Raw genomic sequence first — 17,149 nt, 5'->3', positions numbered from 1 at the left:
GTACTGAAACAGACCCTTCGGCCCACCGAGTCTGTGCCGACCAACAACCACCCATTTACCCTAATCCTACATTAATCCCATATTCCCTACCACATCCCCACCTTCCCTCAATTCTCCTAGCACCTACCTACACTAGGGGCAATTTACAATGGCCAATTTACCTATCAACCTGCAAGTCTTTGACTGTGGGAGGAAACTGGAGCACGCGGCAGAAACCCGCACGGTCACAGGGAGAACTTGCAAACTCTGCACAGGCAGTATCCAGAATCGAACCTGGGTCGCTGGAGCTGTGAGGCTGCGGTGCTAACCACTGCGCTACTGTGCCGCCCGTCATTATCATATTGCTGTTTGTGGGAGCTTGCTGTGCGCAAATTGGCTACCATATTTCCTACAACACAACAATGACTACACCTCAAAAAGTACTTAATTAGCTGTAAAGTGCTTTAGGACATCCTGAGGTTCTGAACGGCACTATAGAAATGCAAGTTTTTTTTCTTTTTGTACTGATTCTAGGGCACTTCACCCAGGTGGTGTGGAAGACAACAAAAGAGGTAGGCGCTGGCTGTGCGACAGATGGAAAGGGCACATTCATGGTGGTGGCAGTCTACAATCCACCGGGAAATATCACCAATCCCGGCTACTTCAAGGACAATGTGTTACCTCCCAGTAAAAATTGACCAAGGAGGAAGAGGAATAGAGTCACTTGCCAGACCCTGCTGTACTGTACACAGCACTGAAACCGCACGGGAGTAATTTCATTTGGGATTTAATTAGAATTTTAAATATGATTTCTTTCCAGGCTTTGGGTGGATTTAACTATGAAAGATTTTTAACAAGGTTGCAAACCATGCAGGTACTACCAACAACCAGAAGATTGCACATCCCTAATTCCCTTCACTCCATCATTGGCATCTGTGCCTTTAGCTGTCTAGGTCTAATTCCCTCCCTAAACCTCTCCACCTCGCAATCCTTCCTTAAAACTCTCCTTTAAACCTATTGCTTTGACCAAGCTTTGGGACACCTGTCTTAATATCGCCTTATGTGATTCGGTGTCAAATTATGATTGACATCACTCCTGCGAAGCGTCTTGGGATGTTTTACTATGCCAAAAGCACTATATAAATGCAGTTTGTTGTTGGAATATGCTTGAAGTATAATTTAATGAAACAGTTTGTGTGTTCCTGTAATTCTGGTCACTGTAACTGTGGACTGGATGTCCAGTAATCAAAAGGTTATTATGCATCAGACTTTATTAAAAAAGCAATTCTATCGGAGTAATGGGCAAAGAAATGCTTTGGACTTATCCTGACAATGTGTATCCTTTTATACAAGCTGGGGTGATCGAGGGAGATTAGGCACATTAACTTGCTTGCTGACTTGCTTCACCTCCTGTTAGCCTCTGTTCTTACTCTCACTTTCCATTTCCCTCCATGCACTGATTGTAAATACATTCTGATGCAGTCAGGCTTTCCTTTTCCCCACAATGAGCAATCAATAAATAACACCGATTGAATGCTGAGGCACACAGGCCCCCTTTTGGACCATAGCAACAGTGTTTTGAAGTAAAGCTGCCGGGTTTGCAATAAGAACGTCTCATGACATTACTGATCTGGAAACAATCATCCACTTGTGGGGCATCAGTAGTTCAGTCAATGAGGCTGAGCAAGTGACAGTTTGTCCTCAGTACCTCTGTACATTGCCTGTCGGCTGCACACTGCATTGGCACTCAATGCCCATTTCTGCCAGTGAAGCACATCGGACGATGGAAGCTGTTTTGTCATCCCTAGGTAATGATTGCCAACTCTGGTTGTCCATATTCCTGGAGATCTCATCACATGACTTCTGACCTCCAACCATGCCGCCCAGTCAAATAGCCATCCTTTCCCTACCCTCATCTCCAACATTTTTTAACTAATGTGTTCGAAGATGGAAATGGTCATTATTTTATTTTAGTGCCTCTATGATTTTTATTCTGGTGTTGCTGGCAGCAGTGTCCAGGAAGTAAAACTTTAATGACTGGAGGTTCCAGGACAACCCTGCAGGGTACCAACTCTAACCCCAGATGAAACCCTCCCAACTACATCCTCTACTATCCTAATCGTCAAATCTAACCTTACCATGAGCCTTATCTGACATGAGTAAGCTTAGTGATGAAAACATTGACTGTGACTGACTGATTCTGAACCTGTCTGATCTGCTGATTTCCACTTGAACCATTGGGCTCTGTTGAAACATCCATTGAATGTAGAAGTCATAACTTTGGGTGAACGGTGCCCAGGATGGATTGCGTTAATGTTATGCCTCTTCCATAATTCTGATGTAACCATTGTACTCTGTGGGGATATTCTTAAATTTAAAAAATTATTAAAGGTGGTCTGTTGGCATCTGCATTAATTTATTCCTCTCCATTTCCTATTGAGTTCCATTTCCTATTGAGCCCCCTCTCCAAATTCTTTACTGCGGTCGGACTCTAGCTGTGAGAATTTCAATCACAAGCTGTAACTTATCTGGGTTCAGTGTGAGCAGCTTTCCAACCACATCACATCACAATCCCAACACATGAGGGTAGGAGCTCACAATCTCACTGAATGTGGCAAGGCCATCTTTCAGTCTGCATAACCGACAATTCACTGCAACTGACGTTAGCAGTTAATATGAATGCATTCGTATTCCTGCCTCTTATTTTAACCGCTCGTTGGGCCGAAAGGCCTGTTTCGATGCTGTATCTCTCTATGACTCTATCTACAATATAAACATGTTGAGCATATTGCCAACAGTAATAGCTAGCTTCAGATCTCTGAAAGTGCCATTCTCTTCGTCTCTGTACTGTGCCAGTGCCTATCTTAATTTTTGTAAGTGTGCACGTGTGTCACTGTGCATGCATCTCACAGTCTGCATCTGTGTGTATGTCCCAGACTACATTCCTTTTTTATTTGTTCATGGGATGGGACCGTCACTGGCAAGGGCAGCATTTGTTGCCCATCCCTAATTGCCCTTGAGAAGGGGTGGTAAGCTGTCTTCCTGAACTACTGCAGGCCATATGGTGTAGATAATTCCACAGTGCTGTTAGGGAGGGAGTTCCAGGTTTTTGAGCCAGCAACAGTGAAGGGAAGGTGATATAGTTCCAAGTCAGGATGGTGTGTGGCCTGGAGGGGAAATTGCAGGTGGTGTTGTTCCTATGTGTCTGCTGCCCTTGTCATTCAAGGTGGTAGAGGTCATGGGTTTTGAGGTGCTGTCAAAGGAAGCTTGGTGAGTTGCTGCATCACATTTTGTAGATGGTACATACTGTTTGCCATTGTGCACCAGTGGTAGAAGGAGTGAATGTTTAAGATGGTAGAAAGGGTGCTGATCAAGTGGGCTGCTTTGTCCTGGATGGTGTAGAACTTCTTGAGTGTTGTTGGAGCTGCACTCATCTGGGCAAGTGGAGATTATTCCATCACACTCTTGTTCCAAACATCAGAAATTTAAGATAAAAAAAACATGTCTAACGAGACAGTGCTGTCCCACTCTTGACTTGTGCCTTGTAGATGGTGGACAGGCTTTGGGGAGTCAGGAGGTGAGTAACTCACTGCAGAATTCCCAGCCTCTGACCTGCTCTCTTAGCCATAGTATTTGTATGGCTGGTCCAGTTAAATTTCTGGTCAATGGTAAACCCAAGATGTTGATCGTGGGGGATTCAGCAGTAAAAATTCCATTAAACGTCAAGTGGAGATGATTAGATCTTCTCTTGTTGGGGATGGTCATTACTGGGCACTTGATTTTTTTTATGGATGTGAGGGTCACTGGCAAGTCCGGAATTTGTTGCCCATCCCTAATTGCCCTCGAGAAGGTGGTGGTGAGCTGCCTTCTTGAACCGCTGCAGTCCACCTGGTGCGGGTACTCCAAAAGTGCTGTTAGGAAGAGAGTTCCAGGATTTTGATCCAATAACAGTGAATGAACGGTGATATATTTTCAAGTCAGGATGGTGTATGGCTAGGAAGGGAACTTGCAGATGATGGTGTTCCCGCATGTCTGCTGCCCTTGTCCTTCTAGGTGGTAGAGGTCACGGGCTGCTGTCGAAGGAGGCATGGTGAGTTACTGCAGTGCATCTTGCATATAGCACACACTGCTGCCACTGTGCGCCAGTGGTGGAAGGAGTGAATGTTTAAGGTGGTGGATGGGGTGCCAATCAAGCAGGCTGCTTTGTCCTGGATGGTGTCGAGCTTGTGTGGCACGAACCTTACTTGCCATTTATCAATCCAAGCCAGTGGTTCAAGTCTACCTACCTATAGGGAGCTGAGAGGAACTGGACCTATGAGGGGGCAACTAAAGATTGGAGCAGGATAAATACAGAGTGACGCTGGGGGCCTGCACCTACTCTCAGGGAGTGGAGAGGAAGCAGACCTGCAAGGCAGCTTCAGGAGTCGGTGCACACTGACTGAGTTTGAAAAAGGAATCAAACAGTGACATCAAAGGAAAGCTAGAAGGTGATTGGTTGGTGAGTGACTGCTGTTAGGGTGCATAGCTGGAAATTAGAAAAACACAAAATAAAAGTTAAAAAATTTTAAGTTAGCTACCTTAGAATTAATTAATTAAGAAGCACAAGCAGAAGAATCACTGAATTGTTACAGCGCAGAAGGAGGCCATTCGGCCCATCGTGTCCATACTGGCTCTCTGAAAGAGCAATTCCCTCAGTTCCATTCCCCTGTCTTTTACCCATAACCCTGCACATTCTTCCTTTTCATATAACTGTCTAATTCCCTTTTGAATGCTTCAATTGAACCTGCCTCCACCACTTTCTCAGGCAGCACATTCCAGACCTTAACCACTCGCTGCGTGAAAAAGTTTTTCCTCATGTCACTTATGCTTCTCTTACCAAATACTTTAAATCTGTGCCCTCTCGTTCTCGATCCTTTCACAAGTGGGAACAGTTTCTCTCTATCTACTCTGTTCAGACCCCTTTTGAATAACCTCTTATCAAATCACCTCTCAGCCTTCTCTTCAAGGAAAACAGTCCTAACTTCTGCAATCTATCTTCATAACTGAAATTCCTCATCCCTGGAACCATTCTCATTAATCTCTTTTGTATTCTCTCCATTGCCCTCACATCTTTCCTCAAGTGCGGCGCCCACAATTGGACACAATACTCCAGCTGAGGCTGAACTAGTGTCTTATACAAGTTCAACATAACCTCCTTGCTCTTGTACTCTATGCCTCTATTAATAAAGCCCAGGGCACTGTATGCTTTATTAACTGCTCTCTCAACCTATCCTGGCACCTTCATTGACTTATGCACATATGCACCCAGGTCCCTCTGCTCCTGCACCCCCTTTAGAATTGTGCTCTTTATTTTATACTATCTCTCCATGTTCTTCCTACCAAAATGAATCACCTCACATTTCTCTGCATTGAACTTCATCTGCCACCTGTCTGCCCATTCCACCAACTTGTCTATGTCCTTTTGAAGTTCTATACTATCCTACTCACAGCTCACAATGTTTCCAAGTTTCCTATCATCTGCAAACTTTGAAATAATGCCTGTACACCAAGGTCCAGGTCATTAATATATATCAGGAAAAGCAACGGTCCCAACACTGATCCCTGAGGAAATCCACTACAAACCTTCCTGCAGCCCGAAAAACATTCATTAGCCACTACTTTGTTTCCTGTCACTCAGCAAATTTCTTATCCATATTGCTACCATCCCTTTATTCCAATGAACTACAAATTTGCTCACAAGTCTGTTGTGTAGCACTGTATCAAATACCTTTTGGAAGTCTTATGTACACCATAGAGACAGCATTGCCCTCATCAATCTATTACCTCCTCAAAAAACTCCAGCAAGTTAGTTAAACATGATTTTCCCTTCAGAAATCCATGCTGGCTTTCCTTAATTAACTCGCATTTGTCCATGTGACTATTGATTTTGTCCCGAATTATTTTTTCTAGAAGTTTTCCCACCACCAATGGTACTAAATGAGTACTTTGCATCAGTATTCACCAAAGAGAAGGACTTGGTGGATGATGAGCCTAGGGAAGGGAGTGCAGATAGTCTCAGTCATCTCATTATCAAAAAGGAGGAGGTGTTGGGTGTCTTGCAAAGCATTAAGGTAGATAAGTCCCCAGGGCCCGATGGGATCTACCCTAGAATACTGAGGGAGGCAAGGGAAGAAATTGCTGGGGCCTTGAAAGAAATCTTTGCATCCTCATTGGCTACATGTGAAGTCCCAGAGGACTGGAGAATAGCCAATGTTGTTCCTTTGTTTAAGAAGGGTAACATGGATAATCCAGGAAATTATAGGCCGGTGAGCCTGACGTCAGTGGTAGGGAAATTATTAGAGAGGATTCTTCGGGACAGGATTTACTCCCATTTGGAAGCAAACAAACTTATTAGCGAGAGACAGCATGGTTTTGTGAATGGGAGGTTGTGTCTTACTAATTTGATTGAGTTTTTTGAGGAAGTGACGAAGATGATTGATGAAGGAAGGGCAGTGGATGTTATCTATATGGACTTTAGTAAAGCCTTTGACAAGGTCCCGCATGGCAGACTGGTACAAAAGGTGAAGTCACACGGGATCAGAGGTGAGCTGGCAAGATGGATACAGAACTGGCTCGGTCATAGAAGACAGAGGGTATCAGTGGATGGGTGTTTTTCTGAATGGAGGGATGTGACTAGTGGTGTTCCGCAGGGATCAGTGCTGGGACCTTTGCTCTTTGTAGTATATATAAATGATTTGGAGGAAAATGTAGCTGGTCTGATTAGTAAGTTTGCAGACGACACAAAGGTTGGTGCAGTTGCGGATAATGATGAGGATTGTCAGAGGATCCAGCAGGATACAGATCGGTTGGAGACTTGGGCAGAGAAATGACAGATGGAGTTTAATCCAGACAAATGTGAGGTAATGCATTTTGGAAGGTCGAATGCAGGTTGGAAGTATACAGTAAATGGCAGAACCCTTAGGAGTATTGACAGGCAGAGAGATCTGGGCATACAGGTCCACAGGTCACTGAAAGTGGCAACGCAGGTGGATAAGGTAGTCAAGTAGGCATACGGCATGCTTGCCTTCATCGGTCGGGACATCGAGTATAAAAATTGGCAAGTCATGTTGCAGCTGTACAGAACCTTAGTTAGGCCACACTTAGAATATTGCGTGCAATTCTAGTCGCCACACTACCAGAAGGACGTGGAGGCTTTGGAGAGGGTACAGAGGAGGTTTACCAGGATATTGCCTGGTCTGGAGGGCATTAGCTATGAGGAGAGGTTGGAAAAACATGGATTGTTTCACTGGAACGACGGAGGTGGAGGGGCGACATGATAGAGGTTTACAAAGCTATGAGTGGCATGGACAGAGTGGATAGTCAGAAGCTTTTTCCCAGGGTGGAAGAGTCAGTTACTAGGGGACATAGGTTTAAGGTGCGAGGGGCAAAGTTTAGAGGGGATGTGCGAGGCAAGTTTTTTACACAGAGGGTGGTGAGTGCCTGGAACTTGCTGCCGGGGAGGTGGTGGAAGCAGATACGATAGTGACGTTTAAGAGACATCTTGACAAATCCATGAATAGGAAGGAAATAGAGGGAAATGGGCCCCGGAAGTGCAGAAGGTAGTTTAGGCAGGCATCAAGATCGGCGCAGGCTTGGAGGGCCGAATGGCCTGTTCCTGTGCTGTACTGTTCTTTGTTCTTTGTTCACCAAAGTTAAACTGACTGGCCTGTAGTTTCTGGGCTTATCTTTACACCATTATTTGAACAAGGGTGTAACGTTTTCAATTCTCCAGTCCTCTGGCACCACCCCTGAGTCCAAGGAAGACTGAAAAATTATGGACAGTGCCTCATTGAACCATAGAAAATAGGAGAAGGAGTAGGCCATTCGGCCCTTCGAACCTGCTCCGCCATTCATTATGATCATGGCTGATCATCCAACTCAGTAACCTGTTCCTGCTTTCGCCCCATACCCTTTGATCCCTTTAGACCCAAGAGCTATATCTAACTCCTTCTTTAAAACATACAATGTTTTGGCCTCAATTGTTTTCTGTGGTAGCAAATTCCACAGGCTCACCACTCTCTGGGTGAAGAAATTTCTCCTCATCTTAGGCCTGAAAGGTTTACCCCGTATCCTTAGACTATGACCCCTGGTTCTGGACTCCCCCACCATCGGGAACATCCTTCCTGCATCTATCCTTTCAGGTCCTGTTAGAATTTTATAGGTTTCTATGAGATCCCCCCCTCACTCTTCTGAACTCCAGCAAATATAATCCTACCCGACTCAATCTCTCCTCATACATCAGTCCCACCATCCCAGGAATCAGTCTGGTAAACGTTTGCTGCACTCCCTCTATAGCAAGAACATTCTTCCTCAGATAAGGAAACCAAAACTGCACACAATATTCCAGGTGTGGTCTCACCAAGGCCCTGTATAATTGCAGCAAGACATCCCTGCTCCTGTACTCGAATCCTCTCACTATGAAGGCCAACATACCATTTGCCCTTTTTACCACCTGTTGCACCTGCATGCTTATCTTTAGCGACTGGTGTACGAGAACACCCAGGTCTCATTGCATATTCACCTCTCTCAGTTTATAGCCGTTCAGATAATAATCTGCCTTCCTGTTTTTGCTACCAAAGTGAATAACCTCAAATTTATCCACATTATACTGCATCTGTCATGCATTAGCCCACTCACTCAACTTGTCCAAATCACCCTGAGGCCTCTCTGCATCCTCCTCACAACACACCCTCGCACCCAGTTTTGTGTCATCTGCAAATTTGGAGATATTACATTTTTTTCCCTCATCTAAATCATTAATATATATTGTGAATAGCTGGGGTACTAGCACCGAACACTGTGGTACCCCACTAGTCACTGCCTGCCATTGGGGAAAAGACTCATTTATCCCTACTCTTTGTTTCCTGTCCGCCAACCAATTTTCTATCCATTGCAATACACTATCCCCAATCCCATGCCCTTTAACTCTACATGCTAATCTCTTATGTGGGACTTTGTCGAAAGCCTTCTTCAAGTCTAAATAAACCACATCCACTGGCTCCCCCTCTAACGCTACTAGTTACATCCTCGAAGAATTCTAGTAGATTTGTCAAGCATGATTTCCCTTTCGTAAATCCATGCTGACTCTGTCCGATTCTACCACTGTTCTCCAAGTGCTCGGCTATAAACTCTTTGATCATGGACTCTAGAATTTACCCCACTACCGACGTCAGGCTGACTGGTCTATAATTCCCTGCTTTCTCTCTACCTCCCTTTTTAAATAGTGGGGTTACATTAGCTGTCTCTGCGATTTCGACCCTCACTTTCCTCATTATCCTTGGATGCATCAATTCCAGCCCTGATGCTTTATCCACTTTAAGTGCAGACAGCCTATCTAATACTTCCTCTTATTCAATTTTAAACACCACTAGTGTCTTTCAACGTTGTCTGCGTTGCATCTTCTTCATTGGTAAAGACAGACACAATATATTCATTTAAGACCTCAGCTATGCCCTCTGCCTCCATGTGTAAATCCCCTTTCTGGTCTCTAATCGCCCCACTCCTCCTTTTACCACCCTTTTACCAATTATATGCTGATAGAAAACTTTGGGATTTCCTTTAATGCTGGCTGCCAGTCTCTTCTCATGCTCTCTCTTTGCTTCTCTTATTTGCTTTTTTGCTTTATATTTTCTTTTTTTCCTTTTTGCTTTTTTGAAGTAAGAAGCTGGTGAGTCTACTGTTTTGTTTTACATTTAAGGTTTATTGTATTACCCAGGTTTAAATTAATACAGTAAGTGCCGGTGAGGAGAGACAAAATTAATTAGTTAATTAAAATACAATAAGGATGGCAGGGCAGGTGATGTGTTGCAGCTACAGTATGTGGGAGCTCATGGAGACCAATGTGATCCATGGCAACGATGTCTGCAATAAGTGTATACGGCTCAAGGAGCTTCAGCTCAGAGTAGACGAGCTGGAGGCTGAGCTACAGACACTGCAATGCATCAGGGAGGGGGAAAGCTACCTGGACACCTTGCAGTCACAACCCATAGGATAGCATCTTCTGATTTGGCCAATGGTCAGGAATGGGGGTGGGGGGGCTGGGGGTGACTGCGAGTGAGAGGTAAGGGGATCGAGAAAGTAGAAGTGGAGGAGCCTCAGCCCTTGCAACTGTCCAACAGTTTTGAGGCTCTTTCAGCCTATATGGATGAGGGCAAGGGCTGCAGGGCGGATGAGCAAACTGACCATGGCACCATGGTACAGGAAGCCATTCAAGCAGGGGGAGTAAATAGGAATGTAGTGGTAGTAGGAGATAGTATAGGCAGGGGATAGACACAGTTCTCTGCAGCTGAGAGCAAAAGTCTAGAAGGCTTTGCCTGCCAGATGCCAGGGTTCAGGGCATCTGCTTAGGGCTGGAGAGGAAGGTGCAGTGGGAGGGGGAGGATCCAGTTGTTGTGGTCCATGTGGGTACTAACGGCATAGATAGGACTAGGAAAGAGATTCTGCATAGAGAGCATGAGCAGCTAAGGGCTAAATTAAACAAGCAGAACCTCAAAAGGTAATAATCTCTGGATTACCACCTGAGTCAGAAGAAAATTGGAGTAGGGTAAATAAAATTAGAGCGTTAAATGCATGGCTCAAAGATTTGTGTGAGAGTTAAGGGTTTCAATTCATGGAGCACTGGCACCAGTACTGGGGAAAGTGGGAGCTGTACCATTGGGATGGTCTTCACCTGAACCATGCTGGGACCAGTGTTCTGGTGAGTCATATAACTAGGACAGTAGAAAGGGCTTTAAACTAAATAGTGGGGGCGAGGGATTAAGTGAGGGAAGATGTGATAAATTACAGAGAGAGGACAAGGCAAGAGAGCAAGGTTATTGGGAATTGATAATCTGAGTGTGGCAGGAAGGGATAGAGAGTATAAACATAAGAGTGCGCCAGCAGATAAGGCTATAAGTCGCGAACATAAGAAGAAGACAGAATTAAAGGCACTCTATCTGAATGCACACAGCATTCACAACAGGCAGATGAACTGACGGCACAAATGGAAGTACTAGGTATGATCCAACTGCCATTACGGAAACGTGGCTGCAGGGAGACCAAGGCTGGGAACTAAATGTCCGTGGGTATTTAACATTTCGGAAGGATAGGCAAAAGGAAAAGGAGGTGGGGTAGCATTGTTAATAAAGGATGAGATCGGCACATTAGTGAGAGAGGATCATAGATCAGAAGATCAAAATGTAGAATCAGTTTGGATGGAGTAAGAAACAGGAAGGGGAAAATATTGATAGGAGTTGTTTATAGGCCAAAATAGTAGTGGTAATATAGGGTACGGTATAAATCAGAAAATTAGACGTGCATGTAACAAGGCTACTACAGTAATCATAGGGGATTCAATTTACATACAGACTGGGTAAACCTAATTAGCACTAATGTTGTGGAGGACAAATTCCTAGAATGTATACGAGATGCTTTTCTAGAACAGTATGTTGAGGAACCAACTAGAGAATGGGCTATTTTAGATCTAGTATTATGTAATGAGAAAGGGCTAATTAATAATCTCACTGTAAAGGATCCTCTAGGGAAATGTGACCATAATATGACAGAATTTTACATTAAGCTTGAAAGTAATGTAGTTCAATCCGAAACTAGGGTCTTAAATCTAAACAAAGGAAACTACAAAGGTATGAGGGGCAAATTGGTTGTGGTATATTGGGAAACTATATTAAAAGGTGTGACGGTAGACAGGCAATGTCTGGCATTTAAAGAATTAATACGTGGTTTACAACCAACGTATCAGTTCCAAGCTCTGCCACATCTAGTCGTGAATGGTGGCGGACAATTAAACAACTAACTGGAGGAGGAGGCTCCACAAATATCCACATCCTTAATGATGAGGGAGCCCAGCACAAGACAAGGCTGAAGCATTTGCAGCCATCTTCAGTCAGAAGTGCCAAGTTGATGATCCATCTCAGACTCCTGCTGAGGTCCCCAGCATCACAGATGCCAGTCTTCAGCCAATCTGATTCACTCCACGTAATATCAAGAAACAGCTGAAGGTACTGGATACAGCAAAGATTATAGGCTCTGACAACATTCTGGCATTAGTACTGAAAACTTGTGCTCCAGAACTAGCCACGCCCTGAGATGAGCTGTTCCAGTACAACTACAACACTGGCATCTACCTGGCAATGTGGAAAATTGTCCCAAGTATGGCCGGTGTGCAAAAAGCAGGACAAATCCAACCCGGCCAATTACTGCCCTATCAGTCTACTCTTAATCATCAGTAAAGTGATGGAAGGGGTCGTCGACAGTGCTATCAAGCGGCACTAGCTCAGCAATAACCTGCTCACTGACGCTCAGTTTGGGTTCCACCAGGGCCACTCAGCTCCTGACCTCATTGCAGCCTTGGTCCAAACATGGACAAAAAGAGCTGAACTTCAGAGATGAGGAGAGAGTGACTGCCCTTGACATCAAAGCAGCATTTGACCGAGTATGGCTTCAAGGAGCCCGAGCAAAACTAAAGTCAATAGGAATCAGGGGGAAAACTCTCCGCTGGTTGGAGTCATACTTAGCACAAAGGAAGATGGTTGTGGTTGTTAGAGGTCAATCATCTCAGTCCCAGCACATCACTGCAGGAGTTCCTCAGGGTAGTGTCCTAGGCCCAACCATCTTCAGCTGCTTCATCAATGATCTTCCCTCCATCATAAGGTCAGAAGTGGGGATGTTCGCTGATGATTGCACAATGTTCAGTATCATTCATGACTCCTCAGATACTGAAGCAGTCTGTGTCCAGATGCAGCAAGACCTGGACAACATCCAGGCTTGGGCTGATAAGTGGCAAGTAACATTCACGCCACACAAGTGCCAGGCAATGACCATCTCAAACAAGACAGAATCTAACCATCTCCCCTTGATGTTCAATGGCATTACCATTGCTGAATCCTCCACCATCAACATCCTGGGGGTTACCATTGACCAGAAACTTAACTGGACCAACCACATAAATACCGTGGCTACAAGAGTGGGTCAGAAGCTGTGACGTCTGCGGCGAGTAACTCACCTCCTGACTCCCCAATGCCTGTGCTCCAAGGTACAAGTCAGGAGTGTGATGGAATATTCTCCATTTGCCTGGATGGGTGCAGCTCCAACAACACTTAAGAAGCTCGACACCATCCAGGACAAAGCAGCCCACTTGATTGGCACCCCATCCACCATCTTCAACATTCATTCCCTTCACCACCGACGCACAGTGGCAGCAGTGTGTACCATATAGAAGATGCACTGCAGCAACCCGCCAAGGCTCCTTCGACAGCACCTTCCAAAACCACAAACTCTACCACTTGGAGGGACAAAGGCAGTAGATGCATGGGAACATCACCACCTGCAAGTTCCCCTCCAAGCCACACACTATCCTGACTTGGAACTATATCGTCGTTCCTTCACTGTCGCTGGGTCAAAATCCTGGAAATCCCTTCTTAACAGCAGTGTTGGTGTACCTACACCCCAAGGACTGCAGAGGTTCAAGAAGGCAGCTCACCACCACCTTCTCAAGGGCAATTATGGATGGGCAATAAATGATGGCCAAGCCAGCAATGCCCACATCCCAGGAACAAATCAAAAAATCCCCAACAAATATTACATTCCTTTGAGGCACAACAGATAAAGAAAGAGAAAATAGAATATGACAGTAAACTAGCGAGAAACACAAAAATGGACTGTAAAAGCTTCTATAGGTATCCAAAAAGGAAAAGATTAGCAAAGACAAATGTGCGCCCACTACAGGCAGAGACAGGAGAATTTATAGTGGGGAATAAGGAAATAGCACACTTGTCTTTTACACTGACATGCTGGGCTCCCCCATCATTGAGGATGGAGATATTTGTGAAGGTGCTGTCTAAGCAGCCTACTCTGCCAGTAGTGACGTTACTGATTCGCTCTAATCTCCAGGACACTGTTGTGAGTAACCCAGGAGAACAATCATAGAGACAATAAAAATGGCTGTGTTTTTAAAATTTTCTTTGAACACTTTTGGTTATTAATTATGAAAATATTGGGCATGGGAATAAAGGCTGTTGATTGACAGTGGTGAACTGTTATGGGAAGGTGGTGCACCATGAGGATGGACATGTTGGACGACTATTGGCAGGAATGTGAGGGCGGAGCAGGAGGCAGGAGGTCATGCGATAAAACCTCCGGGCATTGACAACTGTATTCCATTTCTGCGGATTCCCCTTGATAACCCTGAAAGAAAAACACTCACCTGCTGGAAGGTATGAGGAAGCTGTTGGTCTTCTGATCTGAAGGGGGTTGGCCTCCACCTCTGAGGCCCACGTTCATCAGATGCTCCAGCATTTAGGCCTGACCGGGCAGAGAACTAGAAGAGGAAGCAGGAGGCATTTTCACATCAATTCCATTTCACAGAAATGCCTGTAATAGCCAGAGGTGGAGGGATATCAGCCTTCTAACCTTTTCCACTGTGCACTTTATCAAATACATTTTGAAGATCTCTGTACACATCAATGAGACTGCCTTCAGGTCTCCAACACCATCGAGTAATGGCAACACCAGGTTTTTTTTTCTCAGCTGTGGCTCATTGGATAGCACTCTCGCCTTGGATCAATAGATTATGGGTTTGAGTTCCACTCCAGAGACACAAGCACAAAATCTAGGCTGACACTCTAATGTAGTACTGAGAGTGCTACGCTACCAGAAGTGCCGTCTTTTGAATGAGACATTAAACCAAGGCTCCATCTGTCCTCTCAGGTGGATGCAAATGATCCCATGGCACTATTTTGAAGAAGAGCAGGGGTGCTCTCCAGTGTCCTGGGTCAATATTATCCCTGAACCAACATCAGTGATGTTGGAAAGGGTGCAGAGGAGGTTCACCAGGATGTTGCCTGGTATGGAGGGCGCTAGCTATGAAGAGAGGTTGAGTAGATTAGGATTATTTTCATTAGAAAGACGGAGGTTGAGGGGGGACCTGATTGAGGTGTACAAAATCATGAGAGGTATAGACAGGGTGGATAGCAAGAAGCTTTTTCCCAGAGTGGGGGTTTCAATTACTAGAGGACACGAGTTCAAAGTGAAAGGGGAAAAGTTTAGGGGGGATATGCATGGAAAGTTCTTTACGCAGAGGGTGGTGGGCACCTGGAACGCATTGCCAGCGGAGGTGGTAGATGCGGGCACGATGGAGTCTTTTAAGATGTATCTAGACAGATACATGAATGGGCAGGAAGAAAAGAGATACAGAAGCTTAGAAAATAGGCGACATGTTTAGAGAGAGGATCTGGATCGGCGCAGGCTTGGAGGGCCGAAGGGCCTGTTCCTGTGCTGTAATTATCTTTGTTCTTTCTTTTAAAACAGATCATTGGTCATCACCACATTACTATAATTGTGGGATCTCACTATGCACAATTGGCTGCTAGGTATTCTAAATTACTGCAGTGACCACACTTCAAGGGTACTTTATAAAGCGCTTTGGGATGTCTTGAGGATTGTGTGCTATATAAATGCCAGCTCCTACGTTTCTTTTTACTCTTGACCCATGATCCAGGTGATAAGCATGCACAGTGCACCTGAAATGCTCAGTGTGTGTCAAGGCCTCTTTGCACCCAATATTACTGTCCTGACCCATTTATTTCCCAACAGGCTCTTTGGGTCCTAAGGCATAAATGCCAGAAGAAACTGGAGAGAAAAGAATTCCCTTACCTGCTGCAGCTGTTCTCTTCAGATTCCCCCAGGCTTTCCTCAGATTCTCTGATTTGAGGGGTGTTCTGGGGCAAGAGCCCCTCTGCCAGTTTTTTTGGGGGGTACATGTGTATGTGCACTTCATGGCCATATGTGGTGGAAAGAGAGGTCGGAGTGCCAGGAATGCTCTCCTTGTCTCATTTCCCTCTCAACACTGGGCCTACACCTATTGTGGATGCAGCCCCTGGTTTGTCCATTTGGGAAAGCCCTGGAAATACTCAGGGTAATATAGCAGAGGCAAAGATCTCATGCAGCAAGTGTCCATCCTCATTTTCTCATGCTAGGACCTGGGAACTAAGCATTAGAGTCTCAGTGTGGCTCTGTTGGTAGCACTCTAGTCTATCAGTCACAAGGTTCTAGGTTTAAGTTCCACTCCAGGACTTGAGCACAAAAATCTATGCTGACACTACAGTGCAGTACCAAGGGTGTACTACACTGTTGGAAGTGCCGTCTTTCAGATGAGCCAGTAAACCGAGGCCCCATCTACCTGCTTGGGTGGATGTTAAAGATTCCATGGCAATATTTCGAAGAAAAGCAGGAGAGTTCTCCCCAGCGTCCTAGCCAATATTTTCCCTCAATCAACATCACACAAAAAAAATCATTTGGTCATTGTCACATTGCTATTTGTGGGAGTTTGATGTGCACATACTGGCTGCCACATTTCCTACATTACAACAGTGACTAGACTTCAAAAGTACTTCATTGGCTGTAAAGCACTTCAAGATGTCTGGTGGTCATGAAAGGCGCTGGTTTTTTTTTTATTCCACAAATGCTATATAAAGGAAAATGAACCTGGTTTACCTTTAGTATCTGAACTCCACAAGATGGCGCTGAGCTAACCTAAAAATGGAATACAGCAATATCGCTCCACAGCTTCCTATTCTTCCCCATCCCAAATAAAAAGCAGTTAACCCAAATTTTATTTATCCTACCAATAAGTGGAGTAAGTATATTCAGCGTGCTTCTCTCTCAGATTTTCTCCATTTGACACCATGCTGTGTGCAGGAACTTAGGAACAGGAGACGGCCATTTAGCCCATTGATCCTGTTCCACTATTCAATTAGATCAAGCCTGATCTGTACCTCAACTCTATTAACCTGCCTTGATTCCATAACCCTTACAAATATCTATCAATATCAATTCTGAAATTTTGGGAGAGAGTTCCATATTTGCTCTACCCTTTGGGTGAAGAAGTGCTTCCTGACATCACCCCTGAATATCTCTAATTGTAAAGTTATATCCCTTGTCCTGGACTCCCCAACAGAGGAAATGCTTTTTCTCTGCCCTATCAAATCATAGAGTCACTTACGGCGCATCATCTTAAATACCTCAACTAGATCATTCCTTAATCTTCAATATTCAAAGGAATACATGCCCAGTCAATACAACCGACACTCCTAATTTAACACTTTTTTGTCTTCCACTATTAACCACATTTCTGCAA

The 17,149-nt window shown here is 44.7% G+C and overlaps 1 protein-coding gene and 1 long non-coding RNA gene across 4 annotated transcripts in view; one reads left to right on the top strand and one right to left on the bottom strand.

Moving 5' to 3' along the window:
- Positions 1 to 2,394, top strand: part of glipr2 (GLI pathogenesis-related 2) — a 94,637-nt gene extending 92,243 nt beyond the window's left edge. For all 3 annotated transcript variants that reach the window (XM_068012779.1, XM_068012780.1, XM_068012778.1), the window contains one exon: positions 514 to 2,394. In XM_068012779.1, coding sequence (XP_067868880.1) covers positions 514 to 677 — 164 coding nt within the window. In that variant the 3' untranslated portion in view covers positions 678 to 2,394. The remainder of the gene's footprint in view (positions 1 to 513) is intronic.
- The window catches only part of LOC137347800 (uncharacterized), a 99,207-nt gene that overhangs the window by 30,741 nt on the left and 51,317 nt on the right, over positions 1 to 17,149 (bottom strand). The window contains exon 2 of the long non-coding RNA XR_010969022.1: positions 14,219 to 14,385. This is a non-coding gene — a long non-coding RNA (uncharacterized lncRNA). The remainder of the gene's footprint in view (positions 1 to 14,218; positions 14,386 to 17,149) is intronic.

This window comes from Heterodontus francisci, chromosome 32 (assembly GCF_036365525.1).
Source record: "Heterodontus francisci isolate sHetFra1 chromosome 32, sHetFra1.hap1, whole genome shotgun sequence".
NCBI lineage: Eukaryota > Metazoa > Chordata > Chondrichthyes > Heterodontiformes > Heterodontidae > Heterodontus > Heterodontus francisci.
The sequence above is the reverse complement of the archived record's forward strand: the minus strand, read 5'-3'. Positions and strand labels throughout refer to the sequence as shown.